Source organism: Pseudophryne corroboree (genome assembly GCF_028390025.1).
Source record: "Pseudophryne corroboree isolate aPseCor3 chromosome 3 unlocalized genomic scaffold, aPseCor3.hap2 SUPER_3_unloc_72, whole genome shotgun sequence".
Classification (NCBI taxonomy): Eukaryota; Metazoa; Chordata; class Amphibia; order Anura; family Myobatrachidae; genus Pseudophryne; species Pseudophryne corroboree.
Genome location: NW_026967566.1, coordinates 471,392 through 486,105, shown reverse-complemented (window position 1 = coordinate 486,105; position 14,714 = coordinate 471,392). Strand labels below are relative to the sequence as shown.

The 14,714-nt window shown below is 48.8% G+C and overlaps 1 protein-coding gene across 1 annotated transcript in view; it reads left to right on the top strand.

Annotated features, from left to right (window-relative positions):
* The window catches only part of LOC134984680 (oocyte zinc finger protein XlCOF6-like), a 71,020-nt gene that overhangs the window by 9,888 nt on the left and 46,418 nt on the right, over positions 1 to 14,714 (top strand). Inside the window, exons 3-6 of the mRNA XM_063950204.1 lie at positions 5,267 to 5,458; positions 6,704 to 6,782; positions 6,901 to 6,998; positions 7,097 to 7,403. Of these exons, the coding sequence (XP_063806274.1) occupies positions 5,267 to 5,458; positions 6,704 to 6,782; positions 6,901 to 6,998; positions 7,097 to 7,403 (676 nt within the window). The remainder of the gene's footprint in view (positions 1 to 5,266; positions 5,459 to 6,703; positions 6,783 to 6,900; positions 6,999 to 7,096; positions 7,404 to 14,714) is intronic.

Genomic DNA, 14,714 nt, shown 5'->3' with positions numbered 1-14,714 from the left:
AACGCCAGCCTCCGAGTTTGGGGTGCAGTCACACAGGGAAGAAATTTCCAAGGTCTATGGTCAAGTCAAGAGACTTGCCTTCACATCAACATCCTGAAATTAAGGGCCATATACAACGCCCTACGTTAAGCGGAGACCCTGCTTCGTGACCAACCGGTTCTGATTCAGTCAGACAACATCACCGCAGTAGCTCATGTAAACTGTCAAGGCGGCACAAGGAGCAGAGTGGCGATGGCGGAAGCCACCAAGATTCTTCGCTGGGCGGAGAATCACGTAAGCGCACTGTCAGCAGTGTCCATTCCGGGAGTGGACAACTGGGAAGCAGACTTTCTCAGCAGACACGACCTCCACCCGGGAGAGTGGGGACTTCATCAGGAAGTCTTCACACAGATTACAAGTCGGTGGGAACTGCCACAGGTGGACATGATGGCATCCCGCCTCAACAAAAAGCTACAGCGGTATTGCGCAATGTCAAGAGACCCTCAGGCAATAGCTGTAGACGCCCTGGTGACACCGTGGGTGTTCCAGTCGGTTTTATGTATTTCCTCCTCTTCCTCTCATACCCAAGGTGCTGAGGATAATAAGAAAAAGAGGAGTGAGAACAATACTCATTGTTCCAGATTGGCCACGAAGGACTTGGTATCTAGATCTGCAAGAAATGCTCACAGAGGACCGTAGCCTCTTCCTCTAAGACAGGACTTGTTGCAACAGGGGCCCTGTCTGTTCCAAGACTTACCGCGGCTGCGTTTGACGGCATGGCGGTTGAACGCCGGATCCTAGCAGAGAAAGGCATTCCGGATGAGGTCATTCCTACGCTGATAAAGGCTAGGAAGGACGTGACAGCTCAACATTATCACCGTATATGGCGAAAATATGTTGCTTGGTGTGAGGCCAGGAATGCTCCTACGGAGGAATTCCAGCTGGGCCGTTTCCTTCACTTCCTACAGTCCGGAGTGAATTTGGGCCTAAAATTGGGTTCCATTAAGGTCCAGATTTCGGCCCTATCCATTTTCTTTCAAAAAGAGTTGGCTTCTCTACCTAAAGTTCAGACGTTTGTAAAGGGAGTGCTGCATATTCAGCCCCCTTTTGTGCCTTCAGTGGCACCTTGGGATCTTAACGTGGTGTTGAGTTTCCTGAAATCCCACTGGTTTGAACCACTCAAAACGGTGGAGTTGAAATATCTCACGTGGAAGCTGGTCATGCTATTGGCCTTGGGTTCGGCTAGGCATGTGTCAGAGTTGGCGGATTTGTCACATTAAAGCCCCTATCTGGTTTTCCATGCGGATAGAGCAGAATTGCGGACCCGTCCACAATTTCTACCGAAATTGGTTTCATCCTTTCATATAAACCAACCCATTGTGGTGCCTGTGGCTACTACTGACTTGGAGGATTCCGAGTTACTTGATGTGGTCAGGGCTTTGAAGGTTTATGTAGCCAGAACGGCTAGGATCAGGAAAACAGAGTCTTTGTTTATCCTGTATGCTTCCAACAAGCTTGGTGCTCCTGCTTCAAAGCAAACTATTGCTCGCTGGATCTGTAACACGATTCAGCAGGCTCATTCTGCGGCTGGATTGCCGCTGCCAAAATCAGTTAAGGCCCATTCCACTAGGAAGGTGGGCTCTTCGGCGGCTGCCCGAGGGGCCTCGGCATTACAGCTTTGCCGAGCGGCTACTTGGTCAGGTTCAAACACTTTTGCAAAGTTCTACAAGTTTGATACCCTGGCTGAGGAGGACCTTGTGTTTGCTCAATCGGTGCTGCAGAGCCATCCGCACTCTCACACCCGTTTGGGAGCTTTGGTATAATCCCCATGGTCCTTACGGAGTCCCCAGCATCCACTAGGACGTTAGAGAAAATAAGATTTTACTTACTGGTAAATCTATCTCGTAGTCCGTAGTGGATGCTTGGCGCCCGTCCCAAGTGCGGACTTCTTCTACAAAACTTGTATATAGTTATTGCTTCAATAAGGGTTAAGTTATGGTTGCATCAGGGTTTGACCTGATGCTCTGTTATTTGTCATACTGTTAACTGGTTGTTATCACGTGTTATACGGTGTGATTGGTGTGGCTGGTATGAATCTTGCCCTGGATTACCAAAATCATTTCCTTGTACTGTCAGCTCTACTGGGCACAGTTTCTCTAACTGAGGTCTGGAGGAGGGGCATAGAGGGAGGAGCCAGTGCACACCAGAATCTAAATTCTTTCTTAAAGTGTTGATGTCTCCGGCGGAGCCTGTCTATCCCCATGGTCCTTACGAAGTTCCCAGCATCCACTACAGACTACGAGAAATAGATTTACCAGTAAGTAAAATCTTATTTTATCTATAGTAATAAAACAGGGACATGACTGGGGAGGTGAGAGGATCTGGGATCATCACTATGACCTTATATTTCTAGTAATAATACAGGGACATGACTGGGGAGGTGAGGGGATCTGGGAGTGTCACAGTAACATCATTTATATCTATAGTAATAATAAAGGGTCATGACTGTGGAGGTGAGTGAATCTGTGAGCGCCGCTGTGACCTTATATCTATATTAATAATACGTATATGACTGGAGAGGTGAGGGGATCTGGGAGTGTCACAGTGACATCACTAATATCTATAGCAGGGCTGGCCAAACCGGTCCTCGAGATCTACCAACAGTTCATGTTTTCCAGGCCTCCTGGAGATCTGTAGAATTGTCAGTTAGGAATGTATGCAGCACATCTAAATTAGTAATGACTACACCTGTGCACCAGCTAGGTGGTCTGGAAAATGTGTACTGTTGGTAGCTCTCGAGGACTGGTTTGGCCAACCCTGATCTATAGCAATACAGGGCCATGACTGGGGAGGTGAGGGGAACTAGGAGATGCACCGTGACGTCATATATAGTAATAATACAGGGACATGACTGGTGCGGTGAGGGGATCTGGGAGTGTCACAGAGACATCACAGATATCTAGTAATAATACAGGGACATGACTCGGGAGGTGAGGGGATCTGGGAGCGTCACAGTGACATCACTTATCTATCGTACTAATACAGGGACATGACTGGGGGAGGTGAGGAGATCTGGGACTGGCACAGTAACATCACTTATATCTCTAGTAATAATACAGGGACATGACTGGGGAGGTGAGGGGATATGGGAGTGTCACAGTGACATCACTAATATCTATAGTCATAATAGAAGGACCTGACATGGGAGGTGAGGGGATTTGGCAGCCTCACTGTGACATCGCTTATATCTATAGTAATAATACAGGTATATGACTGGGGAGGTTAGGGGATCTGGAAGTGTCACAGTAACATCACATATATCTCTAGTAATAATACAGGGACATGACTGGGGAGGTGAGGGGATATGGGAGCGTCACAGTGACATCACTAATATCTATAGTCATAATAGACGGACATGACTTGGTTGGTGAGGGAATCTGGGAGCATCCCAGTGACCTAACTTATATCTATAGTAATAATACAGGGACATGACTGGGGAGGTGAGAGGATATGGAAGCGTCACTGTGATGTCCCTTTTATCTATAGTAATAATACAGGGACATGACTGGGGAGGTGAGGGGAACTAAGAGGCACAGTGACGTCACTTATATCTATAGTAATAATACAGGGACATGACTAGGGAGGTGAGGGGATCTGGGAGCATCACAGTGATGTCCCTTTTATCTATAGTAATAATTCAGGGACATGACTGGTGAGGTGAGGATATCTGGATGTTCACAGTGACATCACTTATATCTAAAGTAATAATACAGGGACATGACTGGGGAGGTAAGGAGAACTGGGAGTGTCACTGTGACATCACATATCTTTAGCAATAATACAAGGACATGACTGGGGAGGTGAGGGGATCTGGAAGTGTCACAGTGACATCACTTATATCTATAGTAATACTACAGGGACATGACTGGGGAGGTGAGGGGATCTGGGAGCGTCACAGTGACCTAACTTATAGCTATAGTAATAATACAGGGACGTGATTGGGGAGGTGATGGAATCTCGGAGCGTCACAGTAACCTAACGTGTATATATATAGTAATAATACAGGGACATGACTGGGGAGGATGAAGGGATCTGGGAGTGTCACAGTAACATCACTTATATCTATAGTAATAATACAGGGACATGCATGGGGAGGTGAGGGAATATGGTAGCGTAACTGTAACATCACTTATTTTTAGTAATGATACAGGGACATGACTGGGGAGGTGAGGGGATCTGGGATTGTCACTGTGACATCACTTATATCTATAGTAATAATACAGGGACATGACTGGGGAGGATGAGGGGATCTGGGAGTGTCGCAGTAACATCACTTATATCTATAGTAATAATACAGGGACATGCATGTGGAGGTGAGGGAATATGGTAGCGTAACTGTAACATCACTTATTTTTAGTAATGATACAGGGACATGACTGGGGAGGTGAGATGATCTGGGATGTCACTGTGACATCACTTATATCTTTTGTAATAATACGAGAACATGACTGGTGAGGTGTGAGCGTCACTGTGAATTCACAAATCTATAGTAATAATGCAAGGACATGACGGGGGAAAGGTGATCTGGGAGTGGCACAGTGATGTCACTTTTATCTATAATAATATGGGGACATGACTGGGGAGGTGAGGGAATCTGGGAGTTTCACAGTGACGTCACTTATATTTATAGTAATAATACAAGGACATGACTGTGGAGGTGAGGGGATCTGGGAGCGTCAATGTGACATCACATATCTATAGTAATAATACAGGATCATGACTGGGGAGGTTAGCGGATCTGGGAGCTATACAGTGACATTACTTTTATCTTTAGTAGTAATACAGGGACATGACTGGGAAGGTGAGGGGAACCGGGAGCATTACAGTGACGTCACTAATATCTATAGTCATAATACAGGGACATGACTGGGGAGGTGACAGAATCAGTGCGTCACAGTTACATCACATATCTATAGTAATAATACAGGGACATGACTGGGGAGGTGAAGGGATTTTGGAGCTTCATAGTGACGTCACTCATATCTATAGAAATAATACAGGGACATGACTGCGGAGGTGATGTGATTTAGAAGCGTCACTGTGAAGTCACTTATATCTGTAGTAATAATAAAGGGACATGACTGGGGAGGTGAGGGGATCTGGGAGCATCACAGTAACATCACTTATATCTATAATAATAATAATAATAATACAGGGACATGACTGGGAAGGTGAGGGGGGTCTGGGAGTGTATATATTGATATTTGATGTCTCCTCCATTACACAGGATTACACAGTAGTGAAGAAGACATCCAATGAGTGTGAGATACTCAACAGCCATCCCCGTGTGTCAGGAGGACTGAGTAGAACCCAGAGCCCCATCCCAGTGCCTCCACCTCACTCACTAATACATGAGAGACACAATGACAAGAAGATCCTGGAACTCACCAATAAGATCATTCAGCTGCTGACTGGAGAGGTGACTGCTGGGAATGGGGCATTATACAGTAACACCGGGGGACGTGTCTTCGTGATGACTGGAGTGGTGACTGCTGGGAATGGGGCATTATACAATAACACCAGAGGATGTGTCTGGGTGATGACTGGAGAGGTGACTGCTGGAAATCTGACATTATACAATAACACTAGGGGATGTGTCTGGGAGATGACTGGAGAGGTGACTGCTGGGAATGGGGCATTATACAATAACACCAGAGGAAGTTTTTGGGTGATGACTGGAGAGATGACTGCTGGGAATGGGGCATTATACAGTAACACCAGGGGATGTGTCTGTGTGATGACTGGAGAGGTGACTGCTGGGAATGGGGCATTATACAGTAACACCAGGGTGTGTGTCTGGGTGATGACTGGAGAGGTGACTGCTGGGAATGGGACATTATACAGTAACACCAGGAGATGTGTCTGGGTGATGACTGGAGAGGTGACTGCTGGGAATGGGGCATTATACAGTAACACCAGGGGACGTGTCTGGGTGATGACTGGAGAGGTGACTGCTGGGAATGGGACATTATACAGTAACACTAGTGGATGTGCCTGGATGATGACTGGAGAGGTGATTGCTGGGAATGGGGCATTATACAGTAACACCAGGTGATGTGTCTGGGTGATGACTTGAGAGGTGACTGCTGGGAATGGGATATTATACAGTAACACCAGGGGATGTGTCTGGGTGATGACTGGAGAGGTGACTGCTGGGAATGGGGCATTATACAGTAACACTAGTGGATGTGTCTGGATGATGACTGGAGAGGTGACTGCTGGGAATGGGGCATTATACAGTAACACCAGGTGATGTGTCTGGGTGATGACTTGAGAGGTGACTGCTGGTAATGGGGCATTATACAGTAACACCAGGGGATGTGTCTGGGTGATGACTGGAGAGGTGACTGCTGGGAATGGGACATTATACAGTAACACGAGGGGATGTGACTGGGTGATGACTGGAGAGGTGACTGCTGGGAATGGGGCATTATACAGTAACACCGGGGGATGTGTCTGGGTGATGACTGGAGAGGTGACTGCTGGGAATGGGACATTATACAGTACACCAGGGAATGTGTCTGGGTGATGACTGGAGAGGTGACTGCTGGGAATGGGACATTATACAGTAACACCAGGGGATGTGACTGGGTGATGACTGTATCACTGTGTGTGTCAGGTGCCTATAAGGTGTCAGGATGTCACTGTCTATGTCTCCATGCAGGAGGGGGAGTATATAGAGGAACACAGGGGTCTGTACAAGGACGTGATGATGGAGAATCACCGGCCCCTCACATCACTGGGTAAGAGGAGACTGTCATGTATTGTACAGGGGAGAGCAGGTATGGGGGCCCCTATATACACACATCATCTGATAATCACATATATACACTGTATTCAGTCACTGTGTGTCTCCTACAGATGGGCCCAGTAACAGAAATACCCCAGAGAGATGTCCCCGTCCTCTGTATACCCAGGACTGTACAGAGGAGTATCACAGGATCCCACAGGAGGATCAGGTAGGTGGGCTATAGGGTCGTCCCAATAAACCAAAGTGACTGTCACTATATGTTGTGTAGAGGAGCTGTGTGTCATTATATTTGTCTTGTTTACATAGGGTGAAGCCCAATTAAATAATATTAAAATCAAAGATACAGAGGAAGAAGAAGAGACGTATGTGACTGATATGAAGGGAGAAGATATAGAGGGAGAAGAAGAGACGTATGTGATTGATATAAAGGCAGAAGATATAGAGGGAGAAGAAGAGACGTATGTGATTGATATAAAGGCAGAAGATATACAGGGAGAAGAAGAGACGTATGTGACTGATATAAAGGCAGAAGATATAGAGGGAGAAGAAGAGACGTATGTGAGGGGTGATCAGCAGTGTAAGGAGGAGGAGATCCCTACCGATATCAGCACAGGTGAGTAATAAACACTTATTACAGAAAAGAGTCACATATTCTCCCTGCTCAGTCACTACAGCAATCTCTTATCCTACACCCTCCTCTGTCAGTACAACGAATGAGGAATATTTATTTTCCCAGTGAGGGAGTCAGGAGCCATCAGCCCCTATTATACTCCTGCTCTCCCCCTCACATCATGTCACTGTGTGTTACCAGCCCAGAGATCTGACCAGTCTCCTCCCCACACTCTCTGGTGTATCTCATACATCAGGAGCCATCAGCCTCCTGCTCCCCCTCACATCATGTCACTGTGTGTTACCAGCCCAGAGATCTGGCCAGTCTCCACCCCACACTCTCTGGTGTATCTCATACATCAGGAGCCATCAGCCCCTATTATACTCCTGCTCTCCTCACATCATGTCACTGTGTGTTACCAGTAAAGAGATCTGACCAGTCTCCTCCCCACACTCTCTGGTGTATCTCATACATCAGGAACCATCAGCCCCTATTATACTCCTGCTCTCCCCCTCACATTATGTCACTGTGTTACCAGCCCAGAGATCTGACCAGTCTCCTCCCCACACTCTCTGGTGTATCTCATACATCAGGATCCATCAGCCCCTATTATACTCATACATCAGGATCCATCAGCCCCTATTATGCTCCTACTCTCACCCTCACATCATGTCACTGTGTGTTACCAGCCCAGAGATCTGACCAGTCTCCTCCCCACACTCTCTGGTGTATCTCATACATCAGGATCCATCAGCCCCTATTATACTCCTGCTCTCCCCTCACATCCTGTCACTGTGTGTTACCAGCCCAGAGATCTGACCAGTCTCCTCCCCACACTCTCTGATGTATCTCATACATCAGGAGCCATCAGCCCCTATTATTCTCCTGCTCTCCTCACATCATGTCACTGTGTGTTACCAGCAAAGATATCTGACCAGTCTCCTCCCCACACTCTCTGGTGTATCTCATACATCAGGAACCATCAGCCCCTATTATACTCCTGCTCTCCCCCTCACATCATGTCACTGTGTTACCAGCCCAGAGATCTGACCAGTCTCCTCCCCACACTCTCTGGTGTATCTCATACATCAGGAGTCATCAGCCTCTATTATACTCCTACTCTCCCCCTCACATTATGTCACTGTGTTACCAGCCCAGAGATCTGACCAGTCTCCTCCCCACACTCTCAGGTGTATCTCATACATCAGGAGCCATCAGCCCCTATTATACTCCTGCTCTCCTCGTCACATCATGTCACTGTGTGTTACCAGCCCAGAGATCTGACCAGTCTCCTCCCCACACTCTCTGGTGTATCTCATACATCAGGAGCCATCAGCCCCTATTATACGCCTGCTCTCCCCTTCACATCATGTCACTGTGTGCTACCAGCCCTAATATCTGACCAGTCTCCTCCCCACACTCTCTGGTGTATCTCATACATCAGGAGCCATCAGCCCCTATTATACTCTTGCTCTCCCCCTCACATCATGTCACTGTGTGTTACCAGCCCAGAGATCTGACCAGTCTCCTCCGCACACTCTCTGGTATATCTCATACATCAGGAGCCATCAGCCCCTATTATACGCCTGCTCTCCCCTTCACATCATGTCACTGTGTGTTACCAGCCCTAATATCTGACCAGTCTCCTCCCCACACTATCTGGTGTATATCATACATCAGGAGCCATCAGCCCCTATTATACTCCTGCTCTCCCCCTCACATCATGTCACTGTGTGTTACCAGCCCAGAGATCTGACCAGTCTCCTCCCCACACTCTCTGGTGTATCTCATACATCAACCATCAGCCCCTATTATACTCCTGCTCTCCTCCTCACAGCATGTCACTGTGTGTTACCAGCCCAGAGATCTGACCAGTCTCCTCCCCACACTCTCTGGTGTATCTTATACATCAGGAGCCATCAGCCCCTATTATACTCCTGCTCTCCCCCTCACATCATGTCACTGTGTGTTTTACCAGCCCTGAGATCTGACCAGTCTCCTCCCCACACTCTCTGGTGTATCTCATACATCAGGAGACATCTGCCCCTATTATACTCCTGCTCTCCTCCTCACAGCATGTCAGTGTGTGTTACCAGCCCAGAGATCTGACCAGTCTCCTCCCACACTCTCTGGTGTATCTTATACATCAGGAGCCATCAGCCCCTATTATACTCCTGCTCTCCCCCTCACATCATGTCACTGTGTGCTACCAGCCCAGAGATCTGACCAGTCTACTCCTCACACTCTCTGTGTATCTCATACATCAGGAGCCATCAGCCCCTATTATACTCCTGCTCTCCCCCTCACATCCTGTCACTGTGTGTTACCAGCCCAGAGATCTGACCAGTCTCCTCCTCACACTCTCTGGTGTATCTCGTACATCAGGAGCCATCAGCCCCTATTATACTCCTGCTCTCCCCCTCACATCATGTCACTGTGTGTTACCAGCCTAGAGATCTGACCAGTCTCCTCCCCACACTCTCTGGTGTATCTCATACATCAGGAGCCATCAGCCTCTATTATACTCCTGCTCTCCCCCTCACATCATGTCACTGTGTGTGTTACCAGCCCAGAGATCTGACCAGTCTCCTCCCCACACTCTCTGGTGTATCTCATACATCAGGAGCCATCAGCCCCTATTATACTCCTGCTCTCCCCCTCACATCATGTCACTGTGTGTTACCAGCCCAGAGATCTGACCAGTCTCCTCCCCACACTCTCTGGTGTATCTCATACATCAGGAACCATCAGCCCCTATTATACGCCTGCTCTCCCCTTCACATCATTTCACTGTGTGTTACCAGCCCTAATATCTGACCAGTCTCCTCCCCACACTCTCTGGTGTATATCATACATCAGGAGCCATCAGCCCCTATTATACTCCTGCTCTCCCCTCACATCATGTCATTGTGTGTTACCAGCCCAGAGATCTAACCAGTCTCCTCCCCACACTCTCTGGTGTATCTCATACATCAGGAACCATCAGCCCCTATTATACTCCTGCTCTCCCCCCAACATCATGTCACTGTGTGTTACCAGCCCAGAGATCTGGCCAGTCTCCTCACCACACTCTCTGGTGTATCTCATACATCAGGAGCCATCAGCCCCTATTATACTCCTGCTCTCCCCTCACATCATGTCATTGTGTGTTACCAGCCCAGAGATCTAACCAGTCTCCTCCCCACACTCTCTGGTGTATCTCATACATCAGGAACCATCAGCCCCTATTATACTCCTGCTCTCCCCCCAACATCATGTCACTGTGTGTTACCAGCCCAGAGATCTGGCCAGTCTCCTCACCACACTCTCTGGTGTATCTCATACATCAGGAGCCATCAGCCCCTATTATACTCCTGCTCTCCCCTCACATCATGTCACTGTGTTACCAGCCCAGAGATCTGACCAGTCTCCTCCCCACACTCTCTGGTGTATCTCATACATCAGGAGCCATCAGCCCCTATTATACTCCTGCTCTCCCCTCACATTATGTCACTGTGTGTTACCAGCCCAGAGATCTGACCAGTCTCCTCCCCACACTCTCTGGTGTATCTCATACATCAGGAGCCATCAGCCCCTATTATACTCCTGCTCTCCTCGTCACATCATGTCACTGTGTGTTACCAGCCCAGAGATCTGACCAGTCTCCTCCCCACACTCTCTGGTGTATCTCATACATCAGGAGCCATCAGCCCCTATTATACGCCTGCTCTCCCCTTCACATCATGTCACTGTGTGCTACCAGCCCTAATATCTGACCAGTCTCCTCCCCACACTCTCTGGTGTATCTCATACATCAGGAGCCATCAGCCCCTATTATACTCTTGCTCTCCCCCTCACATCATGTCACTGTGTGTTACCAGCCCAGAGATCTGACCAGTCTCCTCCGCACACTCTCTGGTATATCTCATACATCAGGAGCCATCAGCCCCTATTATACGCCTGCTCTCCCCTTCACATCATGTCACTGTGTGTTACCAGCCCTAATATCTGACCAGTCTCCTCCCCACACTATCTGGTGTATATCATACATCAGGAGCCATCAGCCCCTATTATACTCCTGCTCTCCCCCTCACATCATGTCACTGTGTGTTACCAGCCCAGAGATCTGACCAGTCTCCTCCCCACACTCTCTGGTGTATCTCATACATCAACCATCAGCCCCTATTATACTCCTGCTCTCCTCCTCACAGCATGTCACTGTGTGTTACCAGCCCAGAGATCTGACCAGTCTCCTCCCCACACTCTCTGGTGTATCTTATACATCAGGAGCCATCAGCCCCTATTATACTCCTGCTCTCCCCCTCACATCATGTCACTGTGTGTTTTACCAGCCCTGAGATCTGACCAGTCTCCTCCCCACACTCTCTGGTGTATCTCATACATCAGGAGACATCTGCCCCTATTATACTCCTGCTCTCCTCCTCACAGCATGTCAGTGTGTGTTACCAGCCCAGAGATCTGACCAGTCTCCTCCCACACTCTCTGGTGTATCTTATACATCAGGAGCCATCAGCCCCTATTATACTCCTGCTCTCCCCCTCACATCATGTCACTGTGTGCTACCAGCCCAGAGATCTGACCAGTCTACTCCTCACACTCTCTGTGTATCTCATACATCAGGAGCCATCAGCCCCTATTATACTCCTGCTCTCCCCCTCACATCCTGTCACTGTGTGTTACCAGCCCAGAGATCTGACCAGTCTCCTCCTCACACTCTCTGGTGTATCTCGTACATCAGGAGCCATCAGCCCCTATTATACTCCTGCTCTCCCCCTCACATCATGTCACTGTGTGTTACCAGCCTAGAGATCTGACCAGTCTCCTCCCCACACTCTCTGGTGTATCTCATACATCAGGAGCCATCAGCCTCTATTATACTCCTGCTCTCCCCCTCACATCATGTCACTGTGTGTGTTACCAGCCCAGAGATCTGACCAGTCTCCTCCCCACACTCTCTGGTGTATCTCATACATCAGGAGCCATCAGCCCCTATTATACTCCTGCTCTCCCCCTCACATCATGTCACTGTGTGTTACCAGCCCAGAGATCTGACCAGTCTCCTCCCCACACTCTCTGGTGTATCTCATACATCAGGAACCATCAGCCCCTATTATACGCCTGCTCTCCCCTTCACATCATTTCACTGTGTGTTACCAGCCCTAATATCTGACCAGTCTCCTCCCCACACTCTCTGGTGTATATCATACATCAGGAGCCATCAGCCCCTATTATACTCCTGCTCTCCCCTCACATCATGTCATTGTGTGTTACCAGCCCAGAGATCTAACCAGTCTCCTCCCCACACTCTCTGGTGTATCTCATACATCAGGAACCATCAGCCCCTATTATACTCCTGCTCTCCCCCCAACATCATGTCACTGTGTGTTACCAGCCCAGAGATCTGGCCAGTCTCCTCACCACACTCTCTGGTGTATCTCATACATCAGGAGCCATCAGCCCCTATTATACTCCTGCTCTCCCCTCACATCATGTCATTGTGTGTTACCAGCCCAGAGATCTAACCAGTCTCCTCCCCACACTCTCTGGTGTATCTCATACATCAGGAACCATCAGCCCCTATTATACTCCTGCTCTCCCCCCAACATCATGTCACTGTGTGTTACCAGCCCAGAGATCTGGCCAGTCTCCTCACCACACTCTCTGGTGTATCTCATACATCAGGAGCCATCAGCCCCTATTATACTCCTGCTCTCCCCTCACATCATGTCACTGTGTTACCAGCCCAGAGATCTGACCAGTCTCCTCCCCACACTCTCTGGTGTATCTCATACATCAGGAGCCATCAGCCCCTATTATACTCCTGCTCTCCCCTCACATTATGTCACTGTGTGTTACCAGCCCAGAGATCTGACCAGTCTCCTCCCCACACTCTCTCTCATACATCAGGAGCCATCAGCCCCTATTATACTCCTGCTCTCCCCTCACATCATGTCACTGTGTTACCAGCCCAGAGATCTGACCAGTCTCCTCCCCACACTCTCTGGTGTATCTCATACATCAGGAGCCATCAGCCCCTATTATACTCCTGCTCTCCCCCTCACATCATGTCACTGTGTGTTACCTGCCCAGAGATCTGACCAGTCTCCTCCCCACACTCTCTGGTATATCTCATACATCAGGAGCCATCAGCCCCTATTATACTCCTGCTCTCCCCCTCACATCATGTCACTGTGTGTTACCAGCCCAGAGATCTGACCAGTCTCCTCCCCACACTCTCTGGTGTATATCATACATCAGGAGCCATCAGCCCCTATTATACTACTGCTCTCCCCTCACATCATGTCACTGTGTGTTACCAGCCCAGAGATCTGACCAGTCTCCTCCCCACACTCTCTGGTGTATCTTATACATCAGGAGCCATCAGCCCCTATTATAATCCTGCTCTTCCCTCACATCATGTCACTGTGTTACCAGCCCAGAGATCTGACCAGTCTCCTCCCCACACTCTCTGGTCTATCTCATACATCAGGAGCCATCAGCCCCTATTATACTCCTGCTCTCCCCCTCACATCATATCACTGTGTGTTAAAAGCCCAGAGATCTGACCAGTCTCCTCCCCACACTCTCTGGTGTATCTCATACATCAGGAGCCTTCAACCCCTATTACACTGATATACTAATGAAATGATACTAAAATTCTACGGTGAAAATGACATCCATAAGGGATACTGGGGAATTAGTACGATGGGATATAGATGGGGTCCAAAGAACCGGTGCACTTTTAATTTCTTCCACTGGGTGTGCTGGCTCCTCCCCTCTATGTCCCCTACTGCAGCCAGTTTATAACAATGTGCCCTCAGGAGAGGATACCACTCTGGAGCTCCAGAGGATTTTTCTTCAGTTTTATTTTAAACTTTGTTATTTTCGGGATGTTTGGGCGACAGTATACCTGCACCGTGGGAGTTGGGGGAAGGTGAGAAGAGTGGTGAGTACAATCAGGGGGCCCCGCTAAAGGGGTCCCCCAGTTTTGGAGCGGTGCTATGGCAGGGGCCCTGGAGGCATACGGGACTCGCTATAGCCCCCCTGTGTACACTGGAAGCGGTGGTGAAAACTAGCATTCAATGTGATGTTTCTCTTATGTCCAAGAGGATGCTGGGGACTCCAAAAGGACCATGGGGTATAGATGGATCCGCATGAGCTTGGGCACACTATAAATACTTAAACTGGGTGTGAACTGGCTCCTCCCTCTATGCCCCTCCTCCAGACCTCAGTTAAGGGCCCTACACACTGGCCGACCCGCCGCCGAGCTGCCCGATGGCGGATACGGCCGACGAGCTACCCGGTGGCGGGGGG